Source organism: Eulemur rufifrons, chromosome 16 (assembly GCF_041146395.1).
Source record: "Eulemur rufifrons isolate Redbay chromosome 16, OSU_ERuf_1, whole genome shotgun sequence".
NCBI classification, from domain to species: domain Eukaryota; kingdom Metazoa; phylum Chordata; class Mammalia; order Primates; family Lemuridae; genus Eulemur; species Eulemur rufifrons.
Window position 1 is genome coordinate 1,104,921 of NC_090998.1, and position 26,543 is coordinate 1,131,463.

The following is a 26,543-nucleotide window of genomic DNA, read 5'->3' on the forward strand; positions in this document are numbered from 1 at the left end:
CTATCTTTTGAGATGAGCATGTGGTTTTTATCCTTTTTTCTGTTAATGTGGTGCATTATATTGATTGACTTTTGTGTATTGAAAGTAACCTTGCATTCCTGGGATAAAGGTATGTGTGTTTTTAAAAATATGTGTGTTTTTCAGCTCGGGAATGTAGAAAATTGTTCTACCAACATTGTGGAGGCAATAGGAATAGACCTGAGAGAATATAGCCTTTGGATCAATGCTTAATTTTCAAGTGCTAAGGTGTAAATATAAATGAGAACTGTTCAAAGGCTTATGTTGTAATACTTTTTACTACATGGAAATAATTTTGACCATTATCAAAACACAATTTCTTTGGACTTTTAAGTAACTTAGTGAGTAATTTGAGGATTTATACATATCTGTGTCCTCCTTTTTCTATCTATTGATAGTATGCTATATTAATACTATCAGAGTCTTGCAGGTTCTAGTTCAGAGTGCCCTGACCTATGTTTTGACTGAGTTCACATTTTAAACTTGAAAAATGGTAATTAACAAGTCAATATGGGCTGGGCGAGGTGGCTCACGCCTGTAATCCTAACACTCTGGGAGGCTGAGGTGGGAGGATCGCTCAAGGTCAGAATTCGAGACCAGCCTGAGCAAGAGCGAGACCCTGTCTCTACTAAAAAATAGAAAGAAATTATCTGGACAACTAAAAAAATATATATAGAAAAAAAAAATTAGCTGGGCATGGTGGCACATGCCTGTAGTCCCAGCTACTCGGGAGGCTGAGGCAAGAGGATTGATTGAGCCCACGAGTTTGAGGTTGCTGTGAGCTAGGCTGACACCACGGCACTCTAGTCTGGGCAACAGAGTGAGACTCTGTCTCAAAAAAAAAAAAAAGCAACAACAACAAAAAAACAAGTCAATATGAAAGGGTCAGATTCCTCTTGTGACAAAGGTGGTTCTTAGTTAGCTCTCAGGAGACCCTGTAGCAGGAGCTTGTCAGAGTAATATTAATAAAAACATAGATAAGTATCTAGAAAGGAACAAAGGATTTGGAAAAAAGTGCTTGATCAAAGTTTTGAAGCATAGTCAATATTTTCTTCTGCTTAAAAACTGCTTATAACTTGACATGAATTATCTTGCATTGGATTCTTATCTGTGGGAATGGCTGTTTGAATAGATGCCCAGGTACCTGTCGACTCTAGTTGAGAAGTTGAAGTAATTAACCACCTCAAGAAGTTATTAAATCAAATTCTGATGAAGCAACTTTTTGTGTTCTTCCTTCCTTCTGCCACACCAGTGTGTATATCTTAGCCAGAAAGTAGCTTGAAACATCAGACGTGTATTTTGTTCTCTTTATCTGTTTTATCTTCCTATAACTGCCAGACGTCCTCACTTTTTCCTCCAAGCATTCTTTTCCAAGAAGAGTTTTTCAAATTAGAAAAATCACCCATTTTTACAGAGGAAAATTTACTAAATTCTATAAGATTTTTGAGCTTCTTACATTCATTGTATATAGGTAAGGAACTGACATTTGGACGTGTTCTCTCTGTGTCCCACCTGGGCCAAACTCTGCTTGTATATACAGCAAATTTGCTGTTTTTATAAAGCAGCTAAGCAAGCAACTTTAAGGGAATTGGCTGGCCATTGGAAACATTCTGGATACTTGAAAAGATGGCCACTGGTCAGTGATTTTGAACTTCTCTTACCCTTTTGATAATCTGTTGGAAGCTGGGCTTTCTCCATGTAAAAGTGCACATAGCTCACTTATGTGAATTGGGATGTCATATACACTTTAAAGTTCATCCATGAACTTCTGATTAAAAACACCCACCACTTATGGAACAATCAGGTTGGGATACAAGGGTCTCTAGATTTTATAAAACTATAAAATATGTATATGGTTCAAATACAACAGAAATTGAGAGCAACTACAGTTGCATGTTAACTATGATTTAACCAGAAAGAGTATAGCTGTTGGGTATGATAGGTGCTGTGACTACTGACCCAGATCCCTCATGAAGGTTGATGGCCTTTTTGTCCAGGTGCTAGAGTACTTTTCTTCCAGTGCTACTGACAGAAAGCCCTCAGTTGTCAGTCCCTGTGGAGATTATCTTGGCTGAAGAGCCACCTTGCCCGAGGGCATGCCCATTCCCGTGGACATTCAGTGATGACTGATCCTTATGAGATACAAGGGCTAAACCCCTTACCTCCACTTGGAACAACAGCTTCAGAGGTCCTCATGGGGTTGTCTGAATCCTTTGGGACTTCATGGCAGCTGAATTCTCCCTCTGCACAATCCTGATTTCTTTTCTTCCTTTCTACTGATGTTGATCCCAGGAGCACCCTCTAATAAACTTGCTGCACAGTAATATCTGTCTCAGAATCTGCTTGCTGGGAAAGTCAGCCTTGGGTAGAATCTAGGATAAAATATTAGTACCTAAGTTAGCATCTTCCTTTCCTTTTCCTTTTCCTTTTCCATTTCCCCCTTTCCCTTCCCCTTCGTTTCCCCCCTTCCTTCCCCTTCCCCTCCCCTTCCTTTTCCCTTCCTTTCCATTTCTGCTTCCCCTTCCCCTGCTCTCTTCCCTTCCCCTTCCCCTTCCTTTCCCCCTTTCCCTCCTCTTCTGCTTCCCCTTCCCCTTCTCCTTTCCCTTCCCTTTCCCTTTCCTCCTTCTTTCCTTTCTTTGTGAGACAGAGTCTTGCTCTGTTGTCCAGGCTACAGTGCCATGGAGTCAGCCTAGCTCACGGCAACCTCAAATTCCTGGGCTCAAGTTATTTTCCTGCCTCAGCCTCCCAAGTAACTGGGACTGCAGGTGTGCGCCAGCCACCACGCCCAGCTAATTTTTTTTCTATTTTTAGTAGAGATGGTGTCTCGCTTTTGCTCAGGCTAGTTTTGAACTCCTGACCTCAGCTTCCCAGAGAGCTGTGATTACAGGCGTGAGCCACTGCGCCCAGCCAAGTTAGCATCTTTCAACCATAAAAGTAGACCTGGATGAAATAAAAATTTAGTGAGATGAACTTGAATTCATTTCTGTTTCCTAGTCTTTCTTCGGTATTGCAGAAAACTCCCCAACACCTTGAAAGCTTGATTTGTTTGGTCACACAGTACGAACCTATGGAAGGTTCATGTTAATTGAAGAATTGCTTACATGCCCCACGGAAACCCCTAGAGATTTTCCATGTTGATAAGTACATATGATAAGAAAATCTTTCTTTCCCAAGATTCCATGGATAGCATTCAGAAAACGTTTGCTTTTGTCATTATCATTAAAATTTTTGTAGATGTCCATTGTAAATATTTGTAAAGTATGGAAAAGCTGTAAAGAGGAAGAATCTATGTACAAATAAACTTTTCCTTCAGATTGGGATAATATTGTATGCACTCTTTGATGACCTTTGTTTTTAATGTAATAGTGTATAATAAATAGGTTTCCACGTTCTTAATCCTCAAGAATACGAGTTGCAATGGTTGTATGATATTCCTTCTACCCAATGGAGAGACCACATTTAATTTAGCCAGCCTCCTATTGTTATGTTTAAGTTTTCCAAACTTTGTTATTGTTACAAGTAATACAGTGAATACTTTTTGAAATTAAGCCCAATTAAATCTAATTAAATTAAGTGTGCTTTAGTGTTTTAAACCATACTGGGTTCTCTCATCTCTGACAATGTTGTGCACTGTTAGATCTGAGCCTGTTCCATCTAGGTAGCCATTGTAATTGTGCACCTTCAAGGGATGCCATTCACAGAGATGATGTGAATTCAGGTCCTGAGTGCAGTTTCACCATTGCTGCTGCCTCAGGCGGATTGCCATTGTGGATTTGTGTGTCCTCTTTGTCTTTTGAGCAATTTTAGCACAAGAAGGTCTCCATTTTTTATATATGCCTACCAGACATAAAAAGAAGGATTTGAGCTATTTCTAGAATTGTCTACCAGGCATATCTTGGTCTCACCAGTTTTTGCGGTCATTTTATCCAGTTGTTTTAGTACTACAAGCCCTTAGTTCCATTATTGGTACCATGAGAAAGTATGTTAAGGAACTTACATCCCTCTCAGTAATTATTAAAATCTGCCTGGAGTCATAGATAGATTCTGAGTATATTTTCCTAAGGGCAATACCTATACTTCTTGTGCAACTAACTTTGAATAGTTTTTAAGATAAAATATAGTAGTATTCTGATGAAGTTCATTACTTTTTTTGTTTTTTGTTTTTTGTTTTGTCTGAGACAGGGTCTTGCTCTGTCGCCTGGGCTAGATCATGGCTCACTGCAACCTCCAACTCCTGGGCTCAAGCAATTCTCCTGCTTCAGTCCCCCAAGAAGCTGAGAGTACAGGCTTGTGCCACCATACCCAGCTATTTTTTTCTATCTTTTTGTAGAGATGGGGTATCACTCTTGCTCGGGCTGGTCTTGAACTCTTGGCCTCAAGCAATCCTTGAGCCTTGGCCTCCCAAAGTGCTAGGAGTACAGGTGTGAGCCACCACGCCCAGCCTGTAGTTTATTACTTTTTAAATGTTCTCATCCTCTCCATCATAAGAATATAGTTATAGTTAGAATTGAAAGAGATACTAGTGGCCTTTTCTCTTGTTTTGCAGTTAAAGTGATTAGAAACATTAAGCAAATTACTCAGTATCACATAGCTACTATTCATTTATTAAAGTAATCTACTCCATAACCTATACTATGAGAGAACAGCACAATTGAGAGGAAAACCCAACCAAAGAAATAATTAGTTGCTGACCAAAATCTTTGCTGTGATTATTAAGGACCGTAAACAGTAATTGAGAATACTGGTACAGAGGCTTTTAAAAACTCAAATTGAGTTTAAAACATTGCTTAGAGTTTCTCATGATTTTGTTACAGTTATGTCTTCTAATCATGGAAACACATGATTGGTTAAGCAAAATTTAGACACCAGTATAAATAGTCTGGGAAAAACCTTTTTTTGATAGATTATAGTTATGCCTTATTATTAATAGTACATTTTGTCAGAGTGTGGGATGGTAGACAAACAGCTGACTAGAAATCAGGGGACTTAGACTCTAAAAAGAGAAAATTCATTATTAATTACTGTATAATTACAGTAGCCCTCTTTGTCAGGTGATTATGGACCAGTTCATCCAGACTGTATTTCTACCACTGATACTGAAAGGTATTGTTAACCAGGAAGGTAAAGGTCAAAGCCTTCTGAATAACTGGCTACATAGAACAACTGTAGAGGCATCATCAAAAAAGTTCCTTTCCTTTAAATGATGTTTAACGTGAGCCAGGTGATTGCAAGAAGTGTTTTGAGGTTTCTTGTCCTTAGAATTGTTTCCTAGAGGAAGTCTCTTCTACCTAAACTCCGTGATTAGGGCCTCAAAGGCAGAATAATCAGTTCCACTTGACTAGAAATAAATCACCCACATTGAAACACGATAGCTCCTGACAACTGGGCAATGCTGATAAAAACCAAAACAAAAGATGTCAATAAATCTGTGCCAATGTGGAATTGGTGTGCAGATTTGATGAATTCACTATGTAGCATTACATTCTGCATTAGAATTCTTTTGGTTTCATCAGTTTTTCTCTCTCTTTGTGAACGAAAAATTGTATGAAGAAAAGAAAGCCTCTATGTGGTATAGTAACTATTTTATTTCGTTTTTCATTCCAACCTATTAAACAGAACTATACCATGATGAGAGAAGTCATGTTATTCCTTGTGTCTTCTTTCTCCACATAGTTAATTTAAAAATATTTTTCTTGAATTCACCACTGTTAGATCTTCTCTATGATAATAAACTGTATGTATAAACCTTATTGATATCACCTCCCTTTCCTATTTATCACTGAGGACACAGATATATAGAATAAACACCATTTCCTTTGATCTCTACAAAATTTTACTCATACAGAAATTGAATACATGCTAATAGATACTTAATGATTTCTTTCCATATCAGAGAGAGTATATATAATGTAGAAAAAAGCCCATGGGATTATAAAATAAATGATTTTCTGCAACAATCATTTTATTAATTTTTAATATTAAAATAAGTAAGAAAAGAAAAACTTTAGGTATTTCATTGTCAAGTGCTCCTTTGTTCACATGTCTGTAAATAAACTAGATTCTAATAATGTCATGCCCTGAAATCTCGTATCAAGTAACTTTGGCTCTGCCCACCAGCTTTAGTATATTGTGGCTAGATATACATGTTCTTCCCATGAAAGAGGTACTTGTGCATTTGTAGTGATTTGGTACCTCATTCTTTGGGGGAATCCTTCACTCGTAGCTTCAGTAGGGAATACATTTTTTAATACACGATCATAGTAATAATATACTATATTAACAAACACTATAGTAATAAGGAATCATTTAGATGCTTTTCGTGATTATTTTTTCTTTTTTTCCACCACAGAATGTATTATTTATAGCATAGTGATTAAGAGTGGGATTCTGGAGCTAGATTGCCTGTTGTCTCATTGTCTTGTAGTGATGCTTTAAATATATTTAAGTATAAACAGCACATGTGTATGTCTGGCACGTACATAATGTGCTGTTTTTAAGTCCTAGCTGCTGTTGTCATCACTACCACCACCATTATTGTTGTTGTTATTAATATTATTTTAGTAAGTCTGTGGTTTCTGCTTCTACACAATGGAGGGTTTTTTTTTTTTAATTCTAAGCATATTTAAAGGAGTATTTTTCCACTAACCACAATTCTAAACAGTCATTTTTATCTTTATATTCAAGTATGTGCATAATAGATTGAGTTTTTCTCTTGGTTCTTATATTCAAAGCTTTTTGTAAATCAGATACTTCAGATCCTGTGGATAATTGAACTTAGTATAGAATAGGATCTCTGCCACATATTTTATGGAAATATCATAGTAAATACTGAAATAATATGATATGGGACTATCAGGGTAAACAGTTTTTATAAGTTCAACATTAGGTAGTGAAAAAGAGAAAAATTACAAGAATAATGTGGTAATATTCATATACCAGCTGGTTAATGACACATATAAATCTAGAGAGAGGTTCTTGATCAAAAAAGCACAATTTTGAATGACAACCAAAATGTGCCTTCACTGGGGCTCGATTGTTACCTGTCATGATGCTGGTTAAATGAAAAGAGAACTACTTTTGTAGACACACATCCCATCTCACACCCCCCACCCCACACACATAGCATTTTTTGGGTTGGTTCAGTGCTTACACAGCTGGTTTGCACGTATCTGTGTCTATTTCAGGTGTTCCTCACTGACAGCAACTTGCCCAAAGGAGGCAATCTTAGTGTCCACTGTTCTTTTTGTGTTTTGTGAGATCCTTTCACTATGGAATGTTTGTTTTTCCTCTTTAGAAGTATATAGGAGTCTTAAAATAGTCATCCTTTTTCTCCCCTCCAACTCAGCAGTCAGTCTGTCTAGACACCTGGGTAATTGAAAAAGAAAATAGCTTAGGCAGAACTTGCTTATGGGGTTTTTACCTTGTTTAGCAGCTTCTGCTAAACTGTTGGCAGAAGTTTTTACCAACAAAGAATAATGGATTCCTTTAATAGTTTAACTACATATAGATTATAGAAGTACAACTGTTAACATTTTAATTCTTTAATTTCTTCCTAGATGAGGATGATGGAAGAGAAAGAAGGGTATTATTTATTCCATTATGCTTTTTTTTGTGGGACGGGCGGGGGGCGGGGGGGGGCGGTGCGGAGACAGAGTCTTGCTCTGTTGCCCAGGCTGGAGTGCAGTGGTATCATCATAGCTCACTGCAGCCTCCAACTCCTGGGCTCACGTGATCCTCCTGCCTCAGCCTCCAAAGTAGCTGAGGCTACAGGTGTGCACCACCATGCCCAGCTAATTTTTAAATTTTTTTTTATAGAGACAGGGTCTTGCTATTGCCCAGGCTGGTCTCAAACTCCTGGGTTCAAGCAGTCCTCCTGCCTTGGCCTCTGAAAGTTCTGGGATTGCAGGTGTGAGCCACTGCACCCGACTTGAAATTTCATTTTAAATAATGGTTTTTGTACTGCCGTTTTTTGACAAGAAGATCTAATCAGCAGCATGACCATATGTTTTCTTGTATAAGGTCTGTAACCTTAGTAACAGGTGCACTGGAATGACGTGCACAGCTGGTTAAACATGTAAACCGCAGGGCATTGTGTTCTGTATATATACTGCAGATTCAGTTATAGACCACTGCAATAAAGTAAATATCACAATAAAGTGAATCATACAAATGTTTTAGTTTCCCAGTGCATATAAAAGTTATGTTTACATATCATACTGTCATCTATTAAGTGTACATAGCATTGTCTAAAAAATGTACATACCTTAATTTTAAAATACTGTACTGCTAAAATATGCTAATGATCTTCTGAGCCTTCAGTGAGTCATAATGTTTTTGCTGATGATCTTTTTGCCTTGATGTTGATGGCTGCTGACTGTGATCAGATTGGTGGTTGCTAAAAGTTGGAGTGGCTGTGGCAGTTTCTTAAAATAAGTCAGTGAAGTCTGCCACTTTGATTGACTCATCCTTTCATGAAAGATTTCTCTGTAGCATGTGATGCTGTTACACAGCATTTTACCCACAGTAGAACTTCTTTTGAAATTGGAATCAGTCCTCTCAACCCCTGGCACTGCTTTATCGAATAAGTTCATGTGATATTCTAAATCCTTTGTTGTTATTTCAACAGTATTCGCAGCATCTTCACCAGCAGTAGAACCTATCTCAGGGAACCACTTTCTTTGCTCATCCATAAAAATCAGCTCCTCGTCCATATAGTTTTATCATGAGATTGCAGCAGTTCAGTCCCATCTTTAGGCTCCATTTCTAATTCTAGTTCTCTTGCAGTTTCCACCATATGTGCAGTTCCTTCCTCTACTGAAGTCTTGAATGCCTCAAAGTCATCCATGAGGGTTGAAATCAACTTCTTCCTGGTTCCAGTTAATGTTGATATTTTGACCTCCTCCCATGGATCATGAATGTTCTTAATGGCATCTAGAATGGTGAATCCTTTCCAGAAGGTTTTCAGTTTACTTTTCATCAGGGTTCTTGAATGACCAGGTACATTGTCAATGAGCAGTACTTTTGAAAGAAATTTTATTTTCTGAGGAGTAGGTCTCCACAGTGGGCTTAAAAGATTCAATAAACCATGCTGTAAACAGATGTGCTGTCTTCCAGGCTTTGTTCTTTTTACAGAGCACAGGCAGAATAGATTTAGTATCATTTTTAAGGGTCCTAGGAGTTTCAGAATGGCAAATGGACCTTGACTTCACCTTAAAGTCACCAGCTGCATTAATGCCTAATAAGAGGTTGAAGCATTCAAGCCAGGCAGTGACTTCTCTCTAGCTACGAAAGTCCTACATGGTATCTTTTCCCAATAGAAGACTGTTTCGTTTACGGTGAAAATCTATTGTTCAATGTCGTCACCTTCATCAATGATCTTAGCTAGATCTTCTGGATGAACTTGCTGCAGCTTCTCCATCAGCGCTTGCTGCTTCTCTTTGCACTTTTGTTATGGAGACGGCTTCTTTCCTTAAACCTTATGGACCAACCTCTGCTGGCTTCCAACTTTTCTTCTGCAGCTTCTTCACCTGTCTCAACCTTTGTATTAGGTTATTAAGTATGAATGTCTGATTTCCTTAAGTACTAATTTTGACACTTGTTATCTCTGACATTTCACTTTGACACTTCTTGTTTTATTATTGTGAGGGTACATACTCAGTCTTTCAGATGCACAGTTTGGCTTGTGTTTAGCTTTCAAATTTTGTTTTAAAGCAATTTTTGTAAAACCATGGATAAGTAAAAAAATTCATGTTATTTTCGAATGTGAGTTCCATTGTGGAACCAATGCAGCACAGACAGCTCAAAATATCATCAAAGTGTTTGGAAAGGATGTGGCTAATGAATGCACAGTAGTACATCGATGGTTTGAGAAGTTCTGTTCTGGTGATTTTAATCTTGAAAATGAGCCACGTGGATGACCTGAGACCAAGGTGGATAATGATGCGCTAAAAGCTGCAGTAGAAGCAAATCATCTCAACCTACATGTGAATTAGCAGCAAGGCTTGATGTTACCATTCAAACAATATTGTACCATTTGAAGCACACTGGCAAGGTAAAGAAGCTGGATAGATGGGTGTTCTGCATGAATTAAATGAGCGTCCGCAGAGAAATCCTCTCAAAGCTTGCCTTTCTTTGCTGTCAGGACATAAAGCGAACCATTTCTGCACTACATTATTATGCGTGATGAAAAATGGATTCTTTTTGATGATCACAAGCATTCAGCACAATGGTAGGATAAAGATGAAGTGCCAAAACACAGTCTAAAACTGAATATTCATCAAGAAAAGGTGATGATATCTGTTTGATGGTCCAGCACTGGTATTATCCACTACAGCTTCCTGAAAACTGGTCAGTCGATTACAGCGGATGTCCACTGCAGCCAGTTGGATGAAATGATGAGGATGCTTGCGATTAAGCAGCCCAGATTGGTTACTAGAGACAGGCCAATCCTCTTGCAAAATAACATTCAACCACATGTTGCACAAACAACACTGCTCAAACTATGGCCGCTGGCCTTGCAAACTCTCTGACTTCCACTGTATTCACCAGCCCTTGCACCAACTGACTACCACTTCTTCCAGGCTTTGGACCACTTCTTCTTGCAAGGAAAAATATTCAGTTCTTTAACAAGCTGTGGAAAACGCCTTTCAAGATTTCATCGCCACTCACTCTCCAAGCTTCTTCACTGCTGGCGTAAACAAGCTACCATTAAGATGGCAAAACTGTGTTGATAGTTTAGGTGCATACTTTTTTTAATTGTGTTGTTTCTTGTTTGAGATATAATTTGATTCAAAATCAGTCCTTTCATATTTAATGACCTAAGAGAACTGAAGAGAATTAGGGCCTTGCTCTAGCTTGTTGTGGCTGGTTTGATCTTCTCTCCGGACTACTCTTACTTTATCCATATGAATAATATGGCTGTTTCCCTTTCTTGGTATTTGAGTGTTCACTGGAGAAGGACTTCTAATTTCCTTCAAGAATTTTTTCTTTGCATCACCACTTGGCTTACTGTTTGGTGCAAGAGGCTTTTGACTTGCCTTTCTCATTAAACTTAATCATGTTTAGCTTTTGATTTAAAATGAGAGATGTATGACTCTTCCATTCATTTGGATATTTAGAGGCCATTGTAGGGCTATTTATTGGTCTAATTTCAATATTCTTGTGTCTCAGGGAATAGGGAAGCCCTAGCAGGGGGAGAGAAAAGGGGAAAAGCGTGGTCAGTGGAGCAGTCGGAATACTCACAACATGTATTGATTAAGTTCACTGTCTCATATGGGTGAGGTTCATGGTGCCCCCAATCAGTTACAACAGTAACATCAAAAATAACTGATCACAGATCACCATGACAGATATAATAATAACAGAAATACTTCAAGAATTACTAAAATGTGACAGAGACACCAAGTGAGCACATGCTGTTGGAAAAGTGACACCGATAGACTTGCTAGACACAGGGTTGCCGCAAACCTTCAGTTTGTAAAAAACAGTATCTGTGAAGTACAATAAAGAAAAGTGCAATAAAACGAGGTCTGCCTGCATATCGAGTACTAGATTTTTCAGTGGCAAAATTCTCTTCAGAGGTTGTGAGTATACCTAAATGTCAATGTATACGAGATTTCAATAGTAGTGTCTGATTAAATCACAGGAAGACTAATGCTTTTTATGTGTGGTGAACTCTTCTTTCCCAATAGGCTTTGGACTCTTAGTCACACTGAAGTGACTGGAGCCCATTTCAGACATTTTAGTGGTTTACCTGTACGATTATTTCTTTGTTAAAGAATGAAAATTCATTTACTCTTTATCAGTGGTGAGAAAAAAAAAAGAATGAAAATTCAAGCCATAGCATATTCTTGGTACCCTATTCTAAATTTACCAACTCTCTTTGCTCAGCTTGTTTGTTGTGCCTGTGGAGTTCTTTTATTGACCCAGAAGGGGACTTTTTTTCCCTTTCCCTATAAAATGAAGGGAGCCCTTAAAAAGTTTGTACTAAACTTGTTAATGTAAGAAACTACCTGGAGATTGGATCCAGGCTTCTTTTGTACTTCCCTTCTTAGCAGGAGTTTATGTGTATGCCTAAATACAGTTTATAATAAAGTTCAAAGTTTTATTTTATTCATTCATTGATTAATCTTTACTTAAGACCTGGTATGTGCCAGATATGAAGGTACAAACCTGGGTGGAGGGGCAGAATCCCTGTCTACTGTAGAGACATATATAGAACAAATAATTACATATGGTTGGAGATTAGTGCTATAATGTATTACCGGATGAAAGAGTGGAGGTAAGTGTGATACATGTTTAGCTAGATGGAAGAGTGGAGGTGTGTATACTTGTATATATTAATAATATATACATGTATATGTATTGATGGAGTACAATGATCACATTACGCTCATGAGGGAAAGAACAAGAAAGTCTTCACAAAAGAGATAACATTTATGTTGCATTTTGAAAGCCATGTAAAATAAACCAGGTACTTCAAGAAGAGACTATGATTACATCCTCCTGTTTCGTTTTTCTCCATAGAATTTATCACTGTCTTGCGTACTGTATTCATTCACTCACTTGTTTGTTTGTTCCTTCCTTCCTTTCTTTGTCTGCCATACTAGAATATAAGCTCTGTGAAGGCAGGGATTTTGGTCTGTTTTGATTACTCTGTATCCTGGACACCTGGGAAAGTGCGTAATAATAGCAGGAACTTGAACTCAAATATGGATTATATATAGTAAAGGAATGAACTTTGTGAATTCTGGAATAGTTGGCTTTTTCATAATTTTCCTTTAGCTTATTAAGAATACCAGGCATCAGCCTAGCTCACAGCAACCTCAAACTCCTGGGCTCAAGTGATCCTCCTGCTTTAGCCTCCCGAGTAGCTAGGACTACAGGTGTGTGCCACAATGCCCAGCGAATTTTTTCTCTTTTTACTTGTCTGGATAATTTCTTTCTTTCCTTCCCTTCCCTTCCCTTCCCTTCCCTTCCCTTCCCTTCCCTTCCCTTCCCTTCCCTTCCCTTCCCTTCCCTTCCCTTCTTTTCTTAGTAGAGAATGGAGGTCTCACTCTTGCTGAGGCTGGTCTTGAACTCCTGACCTCAAGCGATCTTTCCGCCTCAGCCTCCCAGAGTGCTAGGATTATAGGCATGAGCCACTGAGCCTAGCCTCTTTGTTTAGTCCCCATAATCTCTTACATGAACTGATACAGCCTCCTAATTATTTTCCATGTCTGTATGCAAGTCCCCTTAAACTTCTGTTTTATAGCCATTAGAATTATATATGTAAAATACAGAACTGGCTAGACCATTTCTGTGCTTATAAATCTCTGATGGTTTCCGTCTTTCTAGAATAAAGTCTGTGCTGCTTAGGATGGCACAGAAGCCCACCTGCAGCTTGGCTTCAGCTACGTAATGGGTTGTCTCTTACTATCTCATAATATAATAAAAATGGGCCTATTCATTTTTCTTTGTATCACTAATGCCTGGCACATACTACAAAACTGAGCAAATTTTTTTGAGTAAATGACTGCATGTAAGTGTGTATGAAGGAATGGGTACAATAAGAAATTTCATTGAAAATGTTTGCTGTTAAATAAAAGATGATATAAAAATCTAACTTAACACTAGCATTTAAGAACAGGTTTTTTTCTTTAGACAGCTGATTGTCTTTCTCACTGTCTAATCGCGCTATCCCTTGTCCTCCATCGATTCTTCATAAAGGAATCCCCTTGGCATTTGCAGTGGCATTTAGGAAGGAAGCCTACTTCTCGTGGCTTTCCGTTCCAAATCCCGCTCTCCACTGCCTTCTTGGTATTGGGTCTTTTCTCCTAGCTATTAATACTTTCCTTATTGTGTTAGAGATTTGTGTATATGTGTTTCCGTACCCGTGTGTGCCTTTTCTCTGTTCTGGCTGTAAATTCTGGGTTTAAGGTTTTGCATGTAATCCTGAAACTCTTAGGATTAAATTATTTCTACAAAACATATAGACAACCATGACCTATCTGTTTCCAACTTAAAATGATTTTTAATTTTGCTTATTGTAATTTTCTTCATGTCTTTTTCTTTCTTCAATGTTTTTGCACACTTAGATTGAAAATCTTCAGGAACAACTTAGAGATAAGGAAAAGCAGATGAGCAGCTTGAAAGAACGAGTCAAATCCTTACAGGCCGACACCACCAACACTGACACTGCCTTGACGACTCTGGAGGAGGCCCTCGCAGAGAAAGTGAGTGACGGGCCAGATTCTGCACAGGCACATTCTTCTGCTTTCTTATTACTCTGAAGCTGGGTGTAGAGTGCAGAAGAAATCCGTGGGCAGAAGGGAAAAGAGCCCTTCTGTGCTGTTGCTCACATATAGTGTAAAGGAGAAAGAAAATCCATTTGGTTGTTGCCAATTTAAGCATTTGCTGCTAGGCAAGATGGATTTCACGCCACAGGGCAGTGGCTGAATTTCCTAAAGAATTAGCCATATGTTCCACATTTACTATCATCTGAAGAAAAAGAAAATTCCTTTTTATTTATATGGTCAGCTAGAATTTGGGGATGTGGGAATACCAGGCATGGCCATCAGGAAGCAATACATAATGTTTTCCTCTACTGTCCTGCCTTGGTACCTGATACACTCATGCATTTTAGTTATCCATATAATGTGCTTTCTAATTTTCTAGTCTTGGCCTTGATGCTTCATTTTACCTTTATGATCAAACTTAGTTTTTGAGGAGCGGTTGACTAAAGAAGTGGCCCAACCCCTGATGAGTGTTACTGTCTTCAAAGGAGCTTTAGGGAATCTCCTTGGGACATTTTAATTGGATTTTTAAAAAAGGGGTAGGGTCACTGTTCTGTAAGTCTCTTAGCCACAGAATGTTTCAGGCTGCCTGTCAGGATCAAGGCTTGATCCCAGAATGTATTTAGAAATAGTACCAGAAATATGTAATACTTAACTTGCCTCAGTTTTCAAACTTTTTGAGTATCTGTTGACAGAAAGCAGTTTTAGTGTTCTCTTTTCTTTACCCTCCTTTAGGTGTTACCCAAATCTCCTCCGTCTCTTTTGTTGGTATATGAATTGTGAGCTGTTTGCATTGCCTTATAAGCAACATGTAAATTATATAGAAAGAAGAAATATTTGTTATTTAAGTTTTTAAAGTTAAGTTATTAACTTATGTAAGTTTTTAGTTACTTAGGAATTGAATAAATGGGAATATTCTAAAAGAATATTTTGGCAGTATCTAATACTAGTTGAGATTACAGCAAAAGAACCCTTGGGGTTCAAAAGAACAAAGCCAGGTCCTTGTTACAGCAAGATGGGTAGGAAGGATGAATTCTTTAAAAACTTATCATTGTCTTTTGAACAGAGGATAGAAGTATGAGATTTTATCAGCTGAAAGCAGAATTACAATCATATGATGTAAGTATGAAAAGGAATTTCCTCATGTGTCGATGTGCTCTCTTTTCAGGAGCGGACAATTGAACGCTTAAAGGAGCAGCGGGACAGAGATGAGCGAGAGAAGCAAGAGGAAATTGATAACTACAAAAAAGATCTTAAAGACTTGAAAGAAAAAGTCAGCCTGTTACAAGGCGACCTCTCAGAGAAAGAGGTTATATTGCCAAAGTGGAATTATTTTGTTTGCTTAATTATTGTATTGTGTGTACATGTTGTTGGTATTTACATAACACATGTAAAAAAGCATTTGCTGGAAGATTTTCTAAATATTCTTATAGCAGGATTTTTGTAAATACCTTAAGGAATATTTCAGAAAGCTTTGCAGAGACATAGTAGATTAAGTCATTCATGTCCTTAGAAGCCTAGTTACATTTGAATAAATACTATGTTAAAGGTCAGAAAAGTGATAGCCAAAAGGAGTATGCAAAAGGAGGTAAATTTATTTATAACAACAATTGAAGTACATAATGGCTATTAAATTAGGTGACTTTTAATATACTTTAATCTTGCTTTTGGAGAGTCCTGTTAATGGGACCTAAACAGCAAAAATGCCTAATGCCCTGTGGTCAGATGATAAAGCGTGAGCTTCAGGGTCTTTCTCTGGATTTCTATTATCTGCAGGAATTTTTATGGGCATTTAAGTTCCTAATAGAATTTCTCTTCTAAAAGGGAAAAATGTTTTATATTTAAGTTAATGTAGCTATTAAGGTTGACTACTTATAGTCACAGAGCTTAATCTACTTTCATTTATTTTGTGCGAATGAGTATGTTTTGATAGCATTCTTTAAATCTCGGTTTAGTTGGTATTTCTTGGGAATCCATCCTATTTAGTTAGGAACTAATATTGTGTTATATTTCATGAATACTATCGAAATGGAAATATGTCAGTATTAGGTAATGGAAAGAAATTGCAAGCCACCATGATAATCAATTAAAAAATGTAAAGCTCCATTTTGTTGATAGTTCGTGCTTATTCTAGGTGCATGTTGCTTCTTTTAGGCTTCACTCTTGGACCTGAAAGAGCATGCTTCTTCCCTGGCTTCCTCAGGACTGAAAAAGGACTCACGGCTTAAGACACTAGAGATTGCTTTGGAGCAGAAGAAGGAAGAGTGTCTGAAAATGGAATCACAGTTGAAAAAGGTTAAAGAAAAATTTTCACATATTCTTGCTTTGCTTTCAATAAGAACATAGTAGCTAACTCTAGGGCGTTTATAGGGAATAACTTACTGTGGAATCATAATCCCCCAAAGTTCAAATACCATGTATAATACTCGATTAATTCTCTATGCTTTTTCACCCTACTTTATTTTATTCACGAGAATCCCTAAACTTGTAGAAAAGTGGCGGTTTAGAGGAAGATTAAAATATGCAACTCCCTGTGGTGAGATATGAGACCACAGTGTAAAAATCTCAATTACCTGATGTTTTTCTTCCATTATCAGACTTCCTAGAAAGAGATAACGTAACAGTGCTAGTCACCTGCATTGGTGAATATTAGGACATAGTGCAGGTATTTGCGGTCTGTTTCTTTGATTTATACCTCTGTAATATTTACATAGCAGTTTCTAGTTTCCTGAGTGCTTTCATATTTATTACCTCTGAGCTATCAATGCTGTGAGAATTGGAACTGCAACTTTTGAGTTCCATTAACTGGATCCGGGTTGTATGATTACTAATGAATACAGACGGGTATAGCCTATCTTGAAACTTCCAGTTTTGTTCTCTTTCCATATGTTGGGTGTATTTAACATGATACCTTTATTTAGGAAATGCCAAAATTTAAATCATATTTTGAAGCTAAGGAAAGGAAAAAATCTAGTATCTTAAAGTTACTTTTGAATAAATAGGAAAGTACTTTTTTTTTTGAGATGAAGGTTTCCAGTTCTAACCAATTCAGATTTGATAGTTGGCTTTTGTTTCTCATTCAAAGGGTGGAGGTGATTTTTCATTTAACACCTAAATATTAAACATGAAGTTATATGTGTTTATAGTTACAAAACCGAGCGGTACTGATCAAGAGCAATGTTAGTCCTTAACATTCTAAACTCCCATTTATGACAATCTCACATTTTCTTTTTAGTTTGGATCTATCTTGATGCTTCTGTAGTTGGTCATTTATGTGATCTGGAATATTTTAGGCTTTATATATAGAGTTGTGAGAAAAAGTTCTCTTTGGGGAGAGGAGGTAGGCAGCTTTCTTCTCCTTTGATTTAGTACCTTTTTTCTACCCATGGCTGTTTTTCCTTTCATATTTTCCTATGTTTCATTCTGGACAGTTGCTCCTTTTCATTTTAATTCGTTACTGGTATTTTCCTATTATACTGCTTCCACGGTGCCCTACTCCAAGAAGGAGGTTGTCATAGTTTTCTCTTTGTTGCATTTGTTCTTTGTTTTTATCCCTCTTTTTCTGCCTTCTCTGGTTTTAATTGAGCATTTAGTTTGATTCCATTTTCTCTCCTGTTTTAGCATATCAATTGTACTTATTAAAATTTTTTTAAGTGGTTGTCCTAGGGTTTGCAACATACATTTTAGCTAATCTAAGTCCTGCTTCAAATAACACCATCCCACTTCACATCGAGTCCAGGTACCAACAGAGTATTCCCAATTCCTTCTTTTCTTCCCTTATGACATTGTTATCATTCATTTCATTTACCCAAATGCTATTATTGCCCAATACAGTGTTACTACTGTTACTTGAATGGTTATCTTTTAGATTATTTAAGACTAAGAAAAATGAAAGATGCACTCTTAGCTTCATTTATTCCTCGTCCAATTTTCTTCCTATCTTTATATATATCTATCTGAGTTTCTAACCTGTATCATTTCCCTTCTCCTTGAAAAACTTCTAACATTTTTTGCTGGATAGGTCTCCTGGCAGTGAATTACTCAGTTTTTGTTTGTCTGGAGAAGTCTTTATTTCTCCTTTACTATTGAAGGATAATTACACTGGATCTAGAATTCTGGGTGATGTCACTGACCCCCAACACTGTAATATTTCACTCTATTCTCTTTTTGCTTATGTGGTTTCTGATGAGAAATCTCTGTAATTCTTAACATTGTTCCTCTATAGGTAAGATGTCTTTTTCCTCTGACTTCTTTCAAGCTTTTCTCTTTGTCTTTGTCTTTCTGCAGTTTGAATATGATGTGCCTAAGTGCAGATTTTTTTGCTATTTATCCTGCTTGATGTTCTGTGCTTCCTGGTACGATGTACGCCATCAATTTTGGAAAATTCTCAGCCATTATGATGTGAAATATTTCTTCTGCTCCTCTCTTTTCCTTCTGGTATCCCAGTTGTGTATGTTGCATCTTTTGAAATTACCCCACAGTTCTTGAATGTTCTGTGTGTGTTTTTCTTTCTTTTTTTCCTTTGCATTTCAGTTTGATAATTTTCTATTGACCTGTGTTCAAGCTCACTAATTCTTTACCCATGTCCAATCTACTGATGGGCTCATCAAATGCATTCTTTATTTTTTTATGTGTTTTTGATTTATAGCATTTCCTTTTGATTCTTTATTAGAGATTCCTGCTCTCTGCTCTCATTACCCCACTATTCTTGGATACTGTATACTTTTTACGTTAGAGCCCTTAACATATTAATCACAGTTATTTTAAATTCCCAGGCTAATAGTTCCAACATCTATGGCAAGTATGAGTCTCATTCTAAGACTTGCTCCATCTCTTCACACTATATTTTTTTCTTGCTTCTTAGCATGCCTTGTAATTTTTTGTTGAAAGCTGAACATGATATATCAGAGAATAGGAACTGAGATAAATAGGACTATATTGTAAGTTTTTTGTTTGTTTGTTTTGGTAACCTGGCTAGAAGTTGGGTGGTATTTATTGTTTGCCGTAGGTGCCAGAGACTTCACATTCTTCTGGTGTCCTTGTCTCTCCTTTTGACTGTGGGCTTCCCTCTTCACAGAGAGTCTGTCTTGCATCTCTTTCAGCTGTAATCCACTGTTACTATGCTGGAGCCTTTTGGTGTGGTGGTAACGTGGAGGGGAGGGTGAGAGTTCTATAATCTTATGATTGTCTCAGTCTTTTACAAGCCCATATCCCTGGCTGTGATATTCACAGGAATTTATTATCTTTTTTCCCCCACACTTGTTTTTCAGTTTGTTTAGCTTTTTCTTATTGTAAGGAAAGGAGTGATGACTTCTAATCTCTGCGTGTTAGAGCTGAATGAGTCGTACCTACTCATTGTTATTTTAGGAAGGTATTTACATGAATTTTGCCATTTGGAATAAAATCCAAAGTAATAATAAAATAGAATGGTTTTTATTTAAGAATCAGATTTAGTTTTCTTAATTAACACATAAATATTTATGAAATGAAGCTAACCCTAGGAATTTGAGAATGGATCATTAGAGGTCTATGAATTAACAATACACCTGTCTTGTACAGCTTTCTCAGTTTGGCTATAGGTCAAATGAACTTGAATATTTTACCATGTTATAAAAGTGTTTCTAAACTCTTAGTATTTATAGTGGAATTTTATTGGAAATTGCCTCTGTTGAGAGAAAGAAGGAAAAAACTTTGCTTTGTAAAAGGTCTTTCTTAGAATACATGAGAGCATGTTTTCTAATTTAAGATTGATATAAAAGATAATAAAATGTGAGACTCAGAACAATTGTTAAATATGCTATTTCAGATTCTATGTCATTCTAGGGAATTTTAGGTCTTGCTATGGTGTGCAGGCTGGTCTCAAACTCATGACCTCAAGTGATCCTCCCACCTTGGCCTCCCAAAGTGCTGGGATTACTGGTGTGAGCCACTGTGCTGTGCTAATTTACTTTTTAATTCTTCTTAGCAACTTATTATGCCCAGAATTTTATTATCTTCACCTTTTGTATTAGCAGTCTTTTAGTGCTTTATACCTTATTTGTAGATTTACATGAAGTACTATTTGGCATATTTTCTTCTTCCTGAATGTTAGGTCTGGAGCCAAGAGGGAGACACACGAAGCCTCAGGTGTAGCAAAATGCTATTTATTTGAGCATCTGGGTGCAAATGCGTGGAGGCCAAAAAGAGCATCCACCCCGAGGAAGGCGAGAGCCTTGGGTTTTACAGAGGGGTTTTCCAGGGGCAATAAGCAACTGGGCCAGAACAGCCGCTGTAATAAATTCTTTTCAAGCAACCGGTTTCTGGGACCCCTGTGTCAACGCAACTGTCTGTGGTCAGAGTTAGAGTTACAACCTCTGGACTTTCCTGACTCCTGCGGCTGATGTTTCTCAGGCCTTATGATCGCTGTCTAAGTTTTCCATTAACCACCTTCCATCCTGTACATACTTTCCAGGTTTCTACCCTGAGCAAACCTAACGCTGAACACCATGACGGGTGTATTATTAGTGTTCTAATTTATATTTATTCAAAAGGCTGTGCTTATCATTCAAATTTTCAAAGTAAATTTCTTCTCTGTTTTGTTTAGAGTGGGAAATGACTGGTCTTGAGGTGATGATAATTGATGTCATTTTTGATCTATTTATAACTTAAGAATTTATATTCTATACTGAATTTTGGTATTCTATGTCTTCAGCATAAGATAACCTCAGAATTATTAATGATAGGGTTGAAACTCAACTTCTGAGTTATTAGAATTATTTTAAATGCTAAATTTTTTGTTTGAAATAAAATATTTATTTCTAGATTCTGATTGTTTTAATTGAAGCTTTTTTTAAACCATATCTTTAAATTGTTAACTTTTCTTTTTCTTGCTTATCCTACTCTTAAACTGTTTCATCTACTTTTCTTGCTTTCTCCCTTCCCCTTCTCACTTCCCTTTGGCATCCTGAAATAGTGTTGAGCCACTCCCCCACGCCCCTGACTGGCCTGACATGGTGTTGCTCCAAAGTCCTGGCTAATAGTTTTTTCCGTATTTTGCATGAATGACTTTTCACTACCCTGTGGAAGAGTGAAACACTTAACCTTCTCATGTCTCCCTTCCTCAAATAGGACCTCCAGATTTTCATTTTTAGGTGATTCCTTTCTGATGTATATTGGGGTGAATGCAAAGTAGAAAGGTTTTTGTATGACAAAATTCTCCCCCAAACTTTGGGAGAGGTTTGCAATTTCTATTGTTTTTGCTTTGTGTTGTTCTTAGTGGGTTAATTCATTCAGGGTTGCTGCTCTTTCCCTTTGTTTCTACCATGTTGTGACTTTTTCTTTTTCTTTTTCTTTTTCTTTTTTTGAGACAGAGTCTCACTCTGTTGCCCAGGCTAGAGTGCCATGGCGTCAGCCTAGCTCACAGCAACCTCAGACTCCTGGGCTCGAGCGATCCTCCTGCCTCAGCCTCCCAAGTAGCTGGGACTACAGTGCATGCCACCATACCTGGCCAATTTTTCTCTATATGTTTTTAGCTGTCCATATAATTTCTTTCTATTTTTTTAGTAAAGACGGGGTCTCACTTTTGCTCAGGCTGTTCTTGAACTCCTGACTTCAAGTGATCCTCCTGCCTCTGCCTCCCAGAATTCTAGAATTATAGGCATGCGCCACCATGCCCGGCTAATTTTTTCTATATATATTTTTAGTTGTCTCGCTAATTTCTTTCTATTTTTAGTAGAGACAGTGTCTTGCTCTTGCTCAGGCTGGTCTCTGCTTTTGAGCTCAAATGATCCACCCGCCTCGGCCTCCCAGAGTGCTAGGATTACAGGTGTCAGCCACCGCGCCCGGCCCATGTTGTGACTTTTTTTTTGGAGACAGAGTCTTGCTCTGTTGCCCGGGCTAGAGTGCTGTGGAGTCAGCCTAGCTCACAGCAACCTCAAACTCCTGGGCTCAAGCGATCCTCCTGCCTCAGCCTCCCAAGTAGCTGGGACTACAGTGCATGCCACCACACCTGGCTAATTTTTATATTATTTGTGGAGATGGGAGTCTCACTATGTTTTTTCAGGCTCTTCCCAAATTCCTGGCTTCAAGTGATCCTCCTGCCTCGGCTTCCCCAAGTTCTAGGGTTGTAGGCATGAGCCACCACACCTGACTCCCCCTTTAATATTTTGTTCAAACCATTTTAAGGGACCAAATATATTTTGTTGTTTATTGAATAAGGCCTTTACCTTCTCATTAAATAGATTATACTGTGAAAATGTTGGTTTCTACAAGGATATGGTTATGTGCATCATTCTATAATCATACATGTTTTAGTGTGACATGTATAAAATGCAGAAAACAGAATCTTTGCCTCCAGTGTATGCACCCTGAGATTTTAATAATGTAAAAGGTAGGCCATTTCTAGTAGAACAGTGCCTGAGGATGGAGAGCTTAACCTTTGACTAGAGCATTTTAAGGAGGTTGTTCATTGTTAAGTCAAGTTTTCTTGGCCAAAGGTGACATTTTATACAAATTTTGTTATTTCACTAAGGTTTGTAGCTTTTTCTTGTGAATGGTCTTGACCTCCTTATATTCTAAAAGCAAAGTGTATAAAATATCTACATTTTTAAAATACAGGTTGATGGACAATTAGAATTTAAGGAGTAGAAAAGGGGAGAGGAAAATGAAGCTATGAAATTAACACCTTAATGCTGAAAATATCTGTCATACTGATACTATGACAGGTAATTCTATGGACACAAGACATGTTTACATCTTGAATTACATGTGATATTCCACAACTTAGAAATCTATTTTAAAGAAATGGTTATAACACTGATTTGAAAAATAACTTTTCTTTTAGAGTTTATATTAGTTTTTATGAAGTTGCAAAGGTCTTTAAAGTGGTTTAATATTCTTAGCATTTCATTTTAAATCCCAAATTAACTTAGCAAGAGTTTAGATTTAAACTACTCTGATACAGAATTTGTTATATTTAGTAAGGGAAGACGCATGATATCTTTGATTTTTTTTTTTTTCCTCCTGACTTGATTTATCTTATCTTAAAAGATTGTTATTTTATTTATTTACTTTTTTTTTTAAGAGACAGGGTCTTACTCTGTCACCCAGGCTGGGTTGCAGTGGTGTGATCATAGCTCACTGCAACCTCAAACTCCTGGACTCAAGCAATCCCCCTGCCTCAGCCTTCTGAGTAGCTGGGACTACAGGTGCATGCCACCATGTCCAACTAATTTTTCTATTTTTTTGTAGAGACAAGGTCTCACTATGTCTTACTGATCTTGAACTCATGGCCTCAAGCAATGCTCCCACCTTAGCCTCCCAAAGTGCTATGATTACAGGTCTGAACCACTGCACCTGCATCATTCAGTATTCTTGATCATCCTGTGGGCTGCATTTAACCTTGGGCTTATATTTAATTACTGATTATTTTCTCTTCTTCCCAATCATTCTTCTTTTCCTACTATAGCCTATGGGCTATTTAAAATCAAACAGAAACTAGCCCTCTGCTTTGTGCCTATTCATTTTTCAACAAATAATTGAGTTTCTACTTTATGTCAGCTACCGTGCTGGGCACTGAGGATATAGTGGTGGACAAGACAGACCTGTCCCTTGGCCTCATAGAATTTATAGTGTTTGTTCGGGAACATAAAGGCTCAAGCAGGTAATTATAGCCAATCACAGGGTGTGAGGGAAGCTCAAGTCAAAGAAAACTAATCTCAGTCAGAGTCATGAAGAGCTGAGACCTCAAAGTAAGGACTCACCAGCATGTGTGAGACCCAGAACACTAATATGCAGTAGTTGTATTTATGGCATTATAAGTAATATATTTATAATAAATTATTAGAAATCAGAGTTATCTCAAGAACATTGAATATCCGCTGGCCTTCAAGTTTGTTTACACAGTCATCTTTTGTGTGCCCAATCCAAGTCCGCTCCTGTTGCCTATTTCATCACCTCCTTTCTTTGTGGATACTGGGAAGTTTCTCAGTTACTCCTGCTTTTGATTGCACCTTCAGTCTCTTCTTCTCTGCTGTTTTCCTCCCTCTTTGTGTGTAAGTGTGGTCAGCTTTCTATAAAGTATCTCCTGATCTTGATACTTCTCATACTCTCCTCTTTCCTCTCTCCCTGTTAGACATATGTTATTTTAAAAGCATTTATAGCTGGGTACAGTGGCATGTGCCTGTAGCCCCAGGTATTTGGGACACTCTGGCAGGAAGATTACTTGAGCCCAGGAGTTCAAGGCTGCAGTGAGCTGTGATCATACCACTGGGTTCCAGCCTGGGTGTCAGAGTGAGACCCTGTCTCTAAAAAAAGAAAAAAAGTATCCTGTTTTCCTGCCTTTGAAGAATTAACTGCTACAGGAATTTCCTTCCTACCCTTAGTAAGTCAGAAAGTGACAAAACAATGTGAAACAACTGATTTTAGACATTGGACAACACTTAATGAAGAACAGTGATCTCTTTTTACCTTCCAAACTTGTATAGTTTTTGTTTCTGAAAATACACTTCACAAGTATGTCAAAGTTAAAGGTTGGGGAAGCCAGTAGTTAAGACAGATAAAATAATTTTCACCACATGTGAAAATTTCAGCACAAATGAACTTGGTAAAGGACTTTTATATAGCTGTCACTTTCACAAAGCCTTTAGCTCAGTTTACATAAGCATTTCCCATTTACTTGAGGTACTTTGCTTCAGAGCTTTCCAAAGTGTTAATGTTTCCTGAGAATATATGTTGCCCCTTTAATATTTTTTCAAACCATTTTGAGGGACTAAATATTTTCTCTTATCTGTTGAATGAGAAAAAACATCTTGGCCTTTGCCTTCTCATTAAATACATTATATATGAATGGCTTTAGAGATTCAGGAGGAAAATGAAGGACTTGAAAATTGGTTTTTAATTATTGAAAGAAATTGCTTTGTATTCCAAAATGCACTGATATTAGTTCACTTTTATAACAAGATCCTGAATAAAAAAATTCTTTTCTCAGTTCTAAGTGTGGTTCCTGATTTCTGACTTCATTTGTCTGTCTCATATTACCTTATAAGTGGTGGTAGCCATTTTCTTAAGCTAGTGTATGGCATCCCATTGCAGTGTCTGTGGGACTCTAGATACTCAGGGACACAAGCGTCACACGTTTGATAAAGCAGCAGTACAGGAGACGGAAATGGAAGTCGGGGTCTAGTGGCAACTGGGTCTCAGCACTCGTGCTGGCTGTGGCAGATCAGCAGTGAGTCCCGGGAGGTGCCTTTGATGTTATCTTGGAGAGATCAGTGGCAGTCCAGTGGCTTGTTAGTATGTCTCACTAAACTCTGGAGCATCTCTTGAGTTATAATGGTTTTTGTCATACTCTTGATCTTAGCCAAAAGGCAGAGAAGCAATGTTTTTTTGCCTAATGATAAATATCTAGAGATATTTTGGTTTAAATAAACAAATCCATTTGGACTCTAATATAATTCTCCATTTAGTACTAATCTTTTGTTTATGTAGTACTTAAGCAGATAAAACTTTATAAATTGAAGACTGGCTGTTAGATATTTGATAATACTCTATTTAAATTGGAATATAAATGGTTCTTTGGGACGTGGTTTGTCCATTGCTGCTCTATGTATATCTGATGGAATTGGCACATTTTTCTTTGTAGGCACATGAGGCAACATTGGAAGCCAGAGCCAGTCCAGAAATGAGTGACCGAATACAGCAATTGGAGAGAGAGATTGCCAGCTACAAAGACGAATCTGGCAAGGCCCAGGCAGAAGTTGACCGCCTCTTGGAAATCTTGAAGGAGGTGGAAAATGAGAAGAATGACAAAGACAAGAAGATAGCTGAGTTGGAAAGGTAAGGAGAGGAAAGCTGAATGGGACTCGCAAGGTTAAAAAAGTTAAACTGTGTACTTTGGGGGGGTATACTTTTTCAATATAGCTGCCTCTGGATTTAGGTTCCCGAGTGCTTGATATTTCTTTATTATCATCTACTTTTTGTTCTAAGTCAGTGTAAATTCTTTGTTGCAGTATCTATTAATAAAAGGCAACATGGAATGGGAATAAATTGGGAAGCTATGGACTTCAACATCATTGATTGGCAAAAAAGGAAGTATTCATTAAGAAATTGAAGTTTTTTACTAGCTAATCAAGAGACTACAAATAGATATTTGCTTTTTATTATTTTTTCTCTAACAATGAGGAAATGATCCTCAAGTGTAAGGAGTTAGTCTTTTATCATTGGTTTAGACCTTTTTTCTTGAGCTGATGCTCCTTTGGGTTATGAATTTTTAGA

General features: G+C 37.5%; 1 protein-coding gene across 3 annotated transcripts in view; it reads left to right on the top strand.

Moving 5' to 3' along the window:
- ERC1 (ELKS/RAB6-interacting/CAST family member 1) overlaps positions 1–26,543 on the top strand; it is a 486,201-nt gene that overhangs the window by 155,929 nt on the left and 303,729 nt on the right. For all 3 annotated transcript variants that reach the window (XM_069491669.1, XM_069491670.1, XM_069491671.1), the window contains 4 exons: positions 14,094–14,231; positions 15,460–15,600; positions 16,446–16,586; positions 25,912–26,105. In XM_069491669.1, coding sequence (XP_069347770.1) covers positions 14,094–14,231; positions 15,460–15,600; positions 16,446–16,586; positions 25,912–26,105 — 614 coding nt within the window. The remainder of the gene's footprint in view (positions 1–14,093; positions 14,232–15,459; positions 15,601–16,445; positions 16,587–25,911; positions 26,106–26,543) is intronic.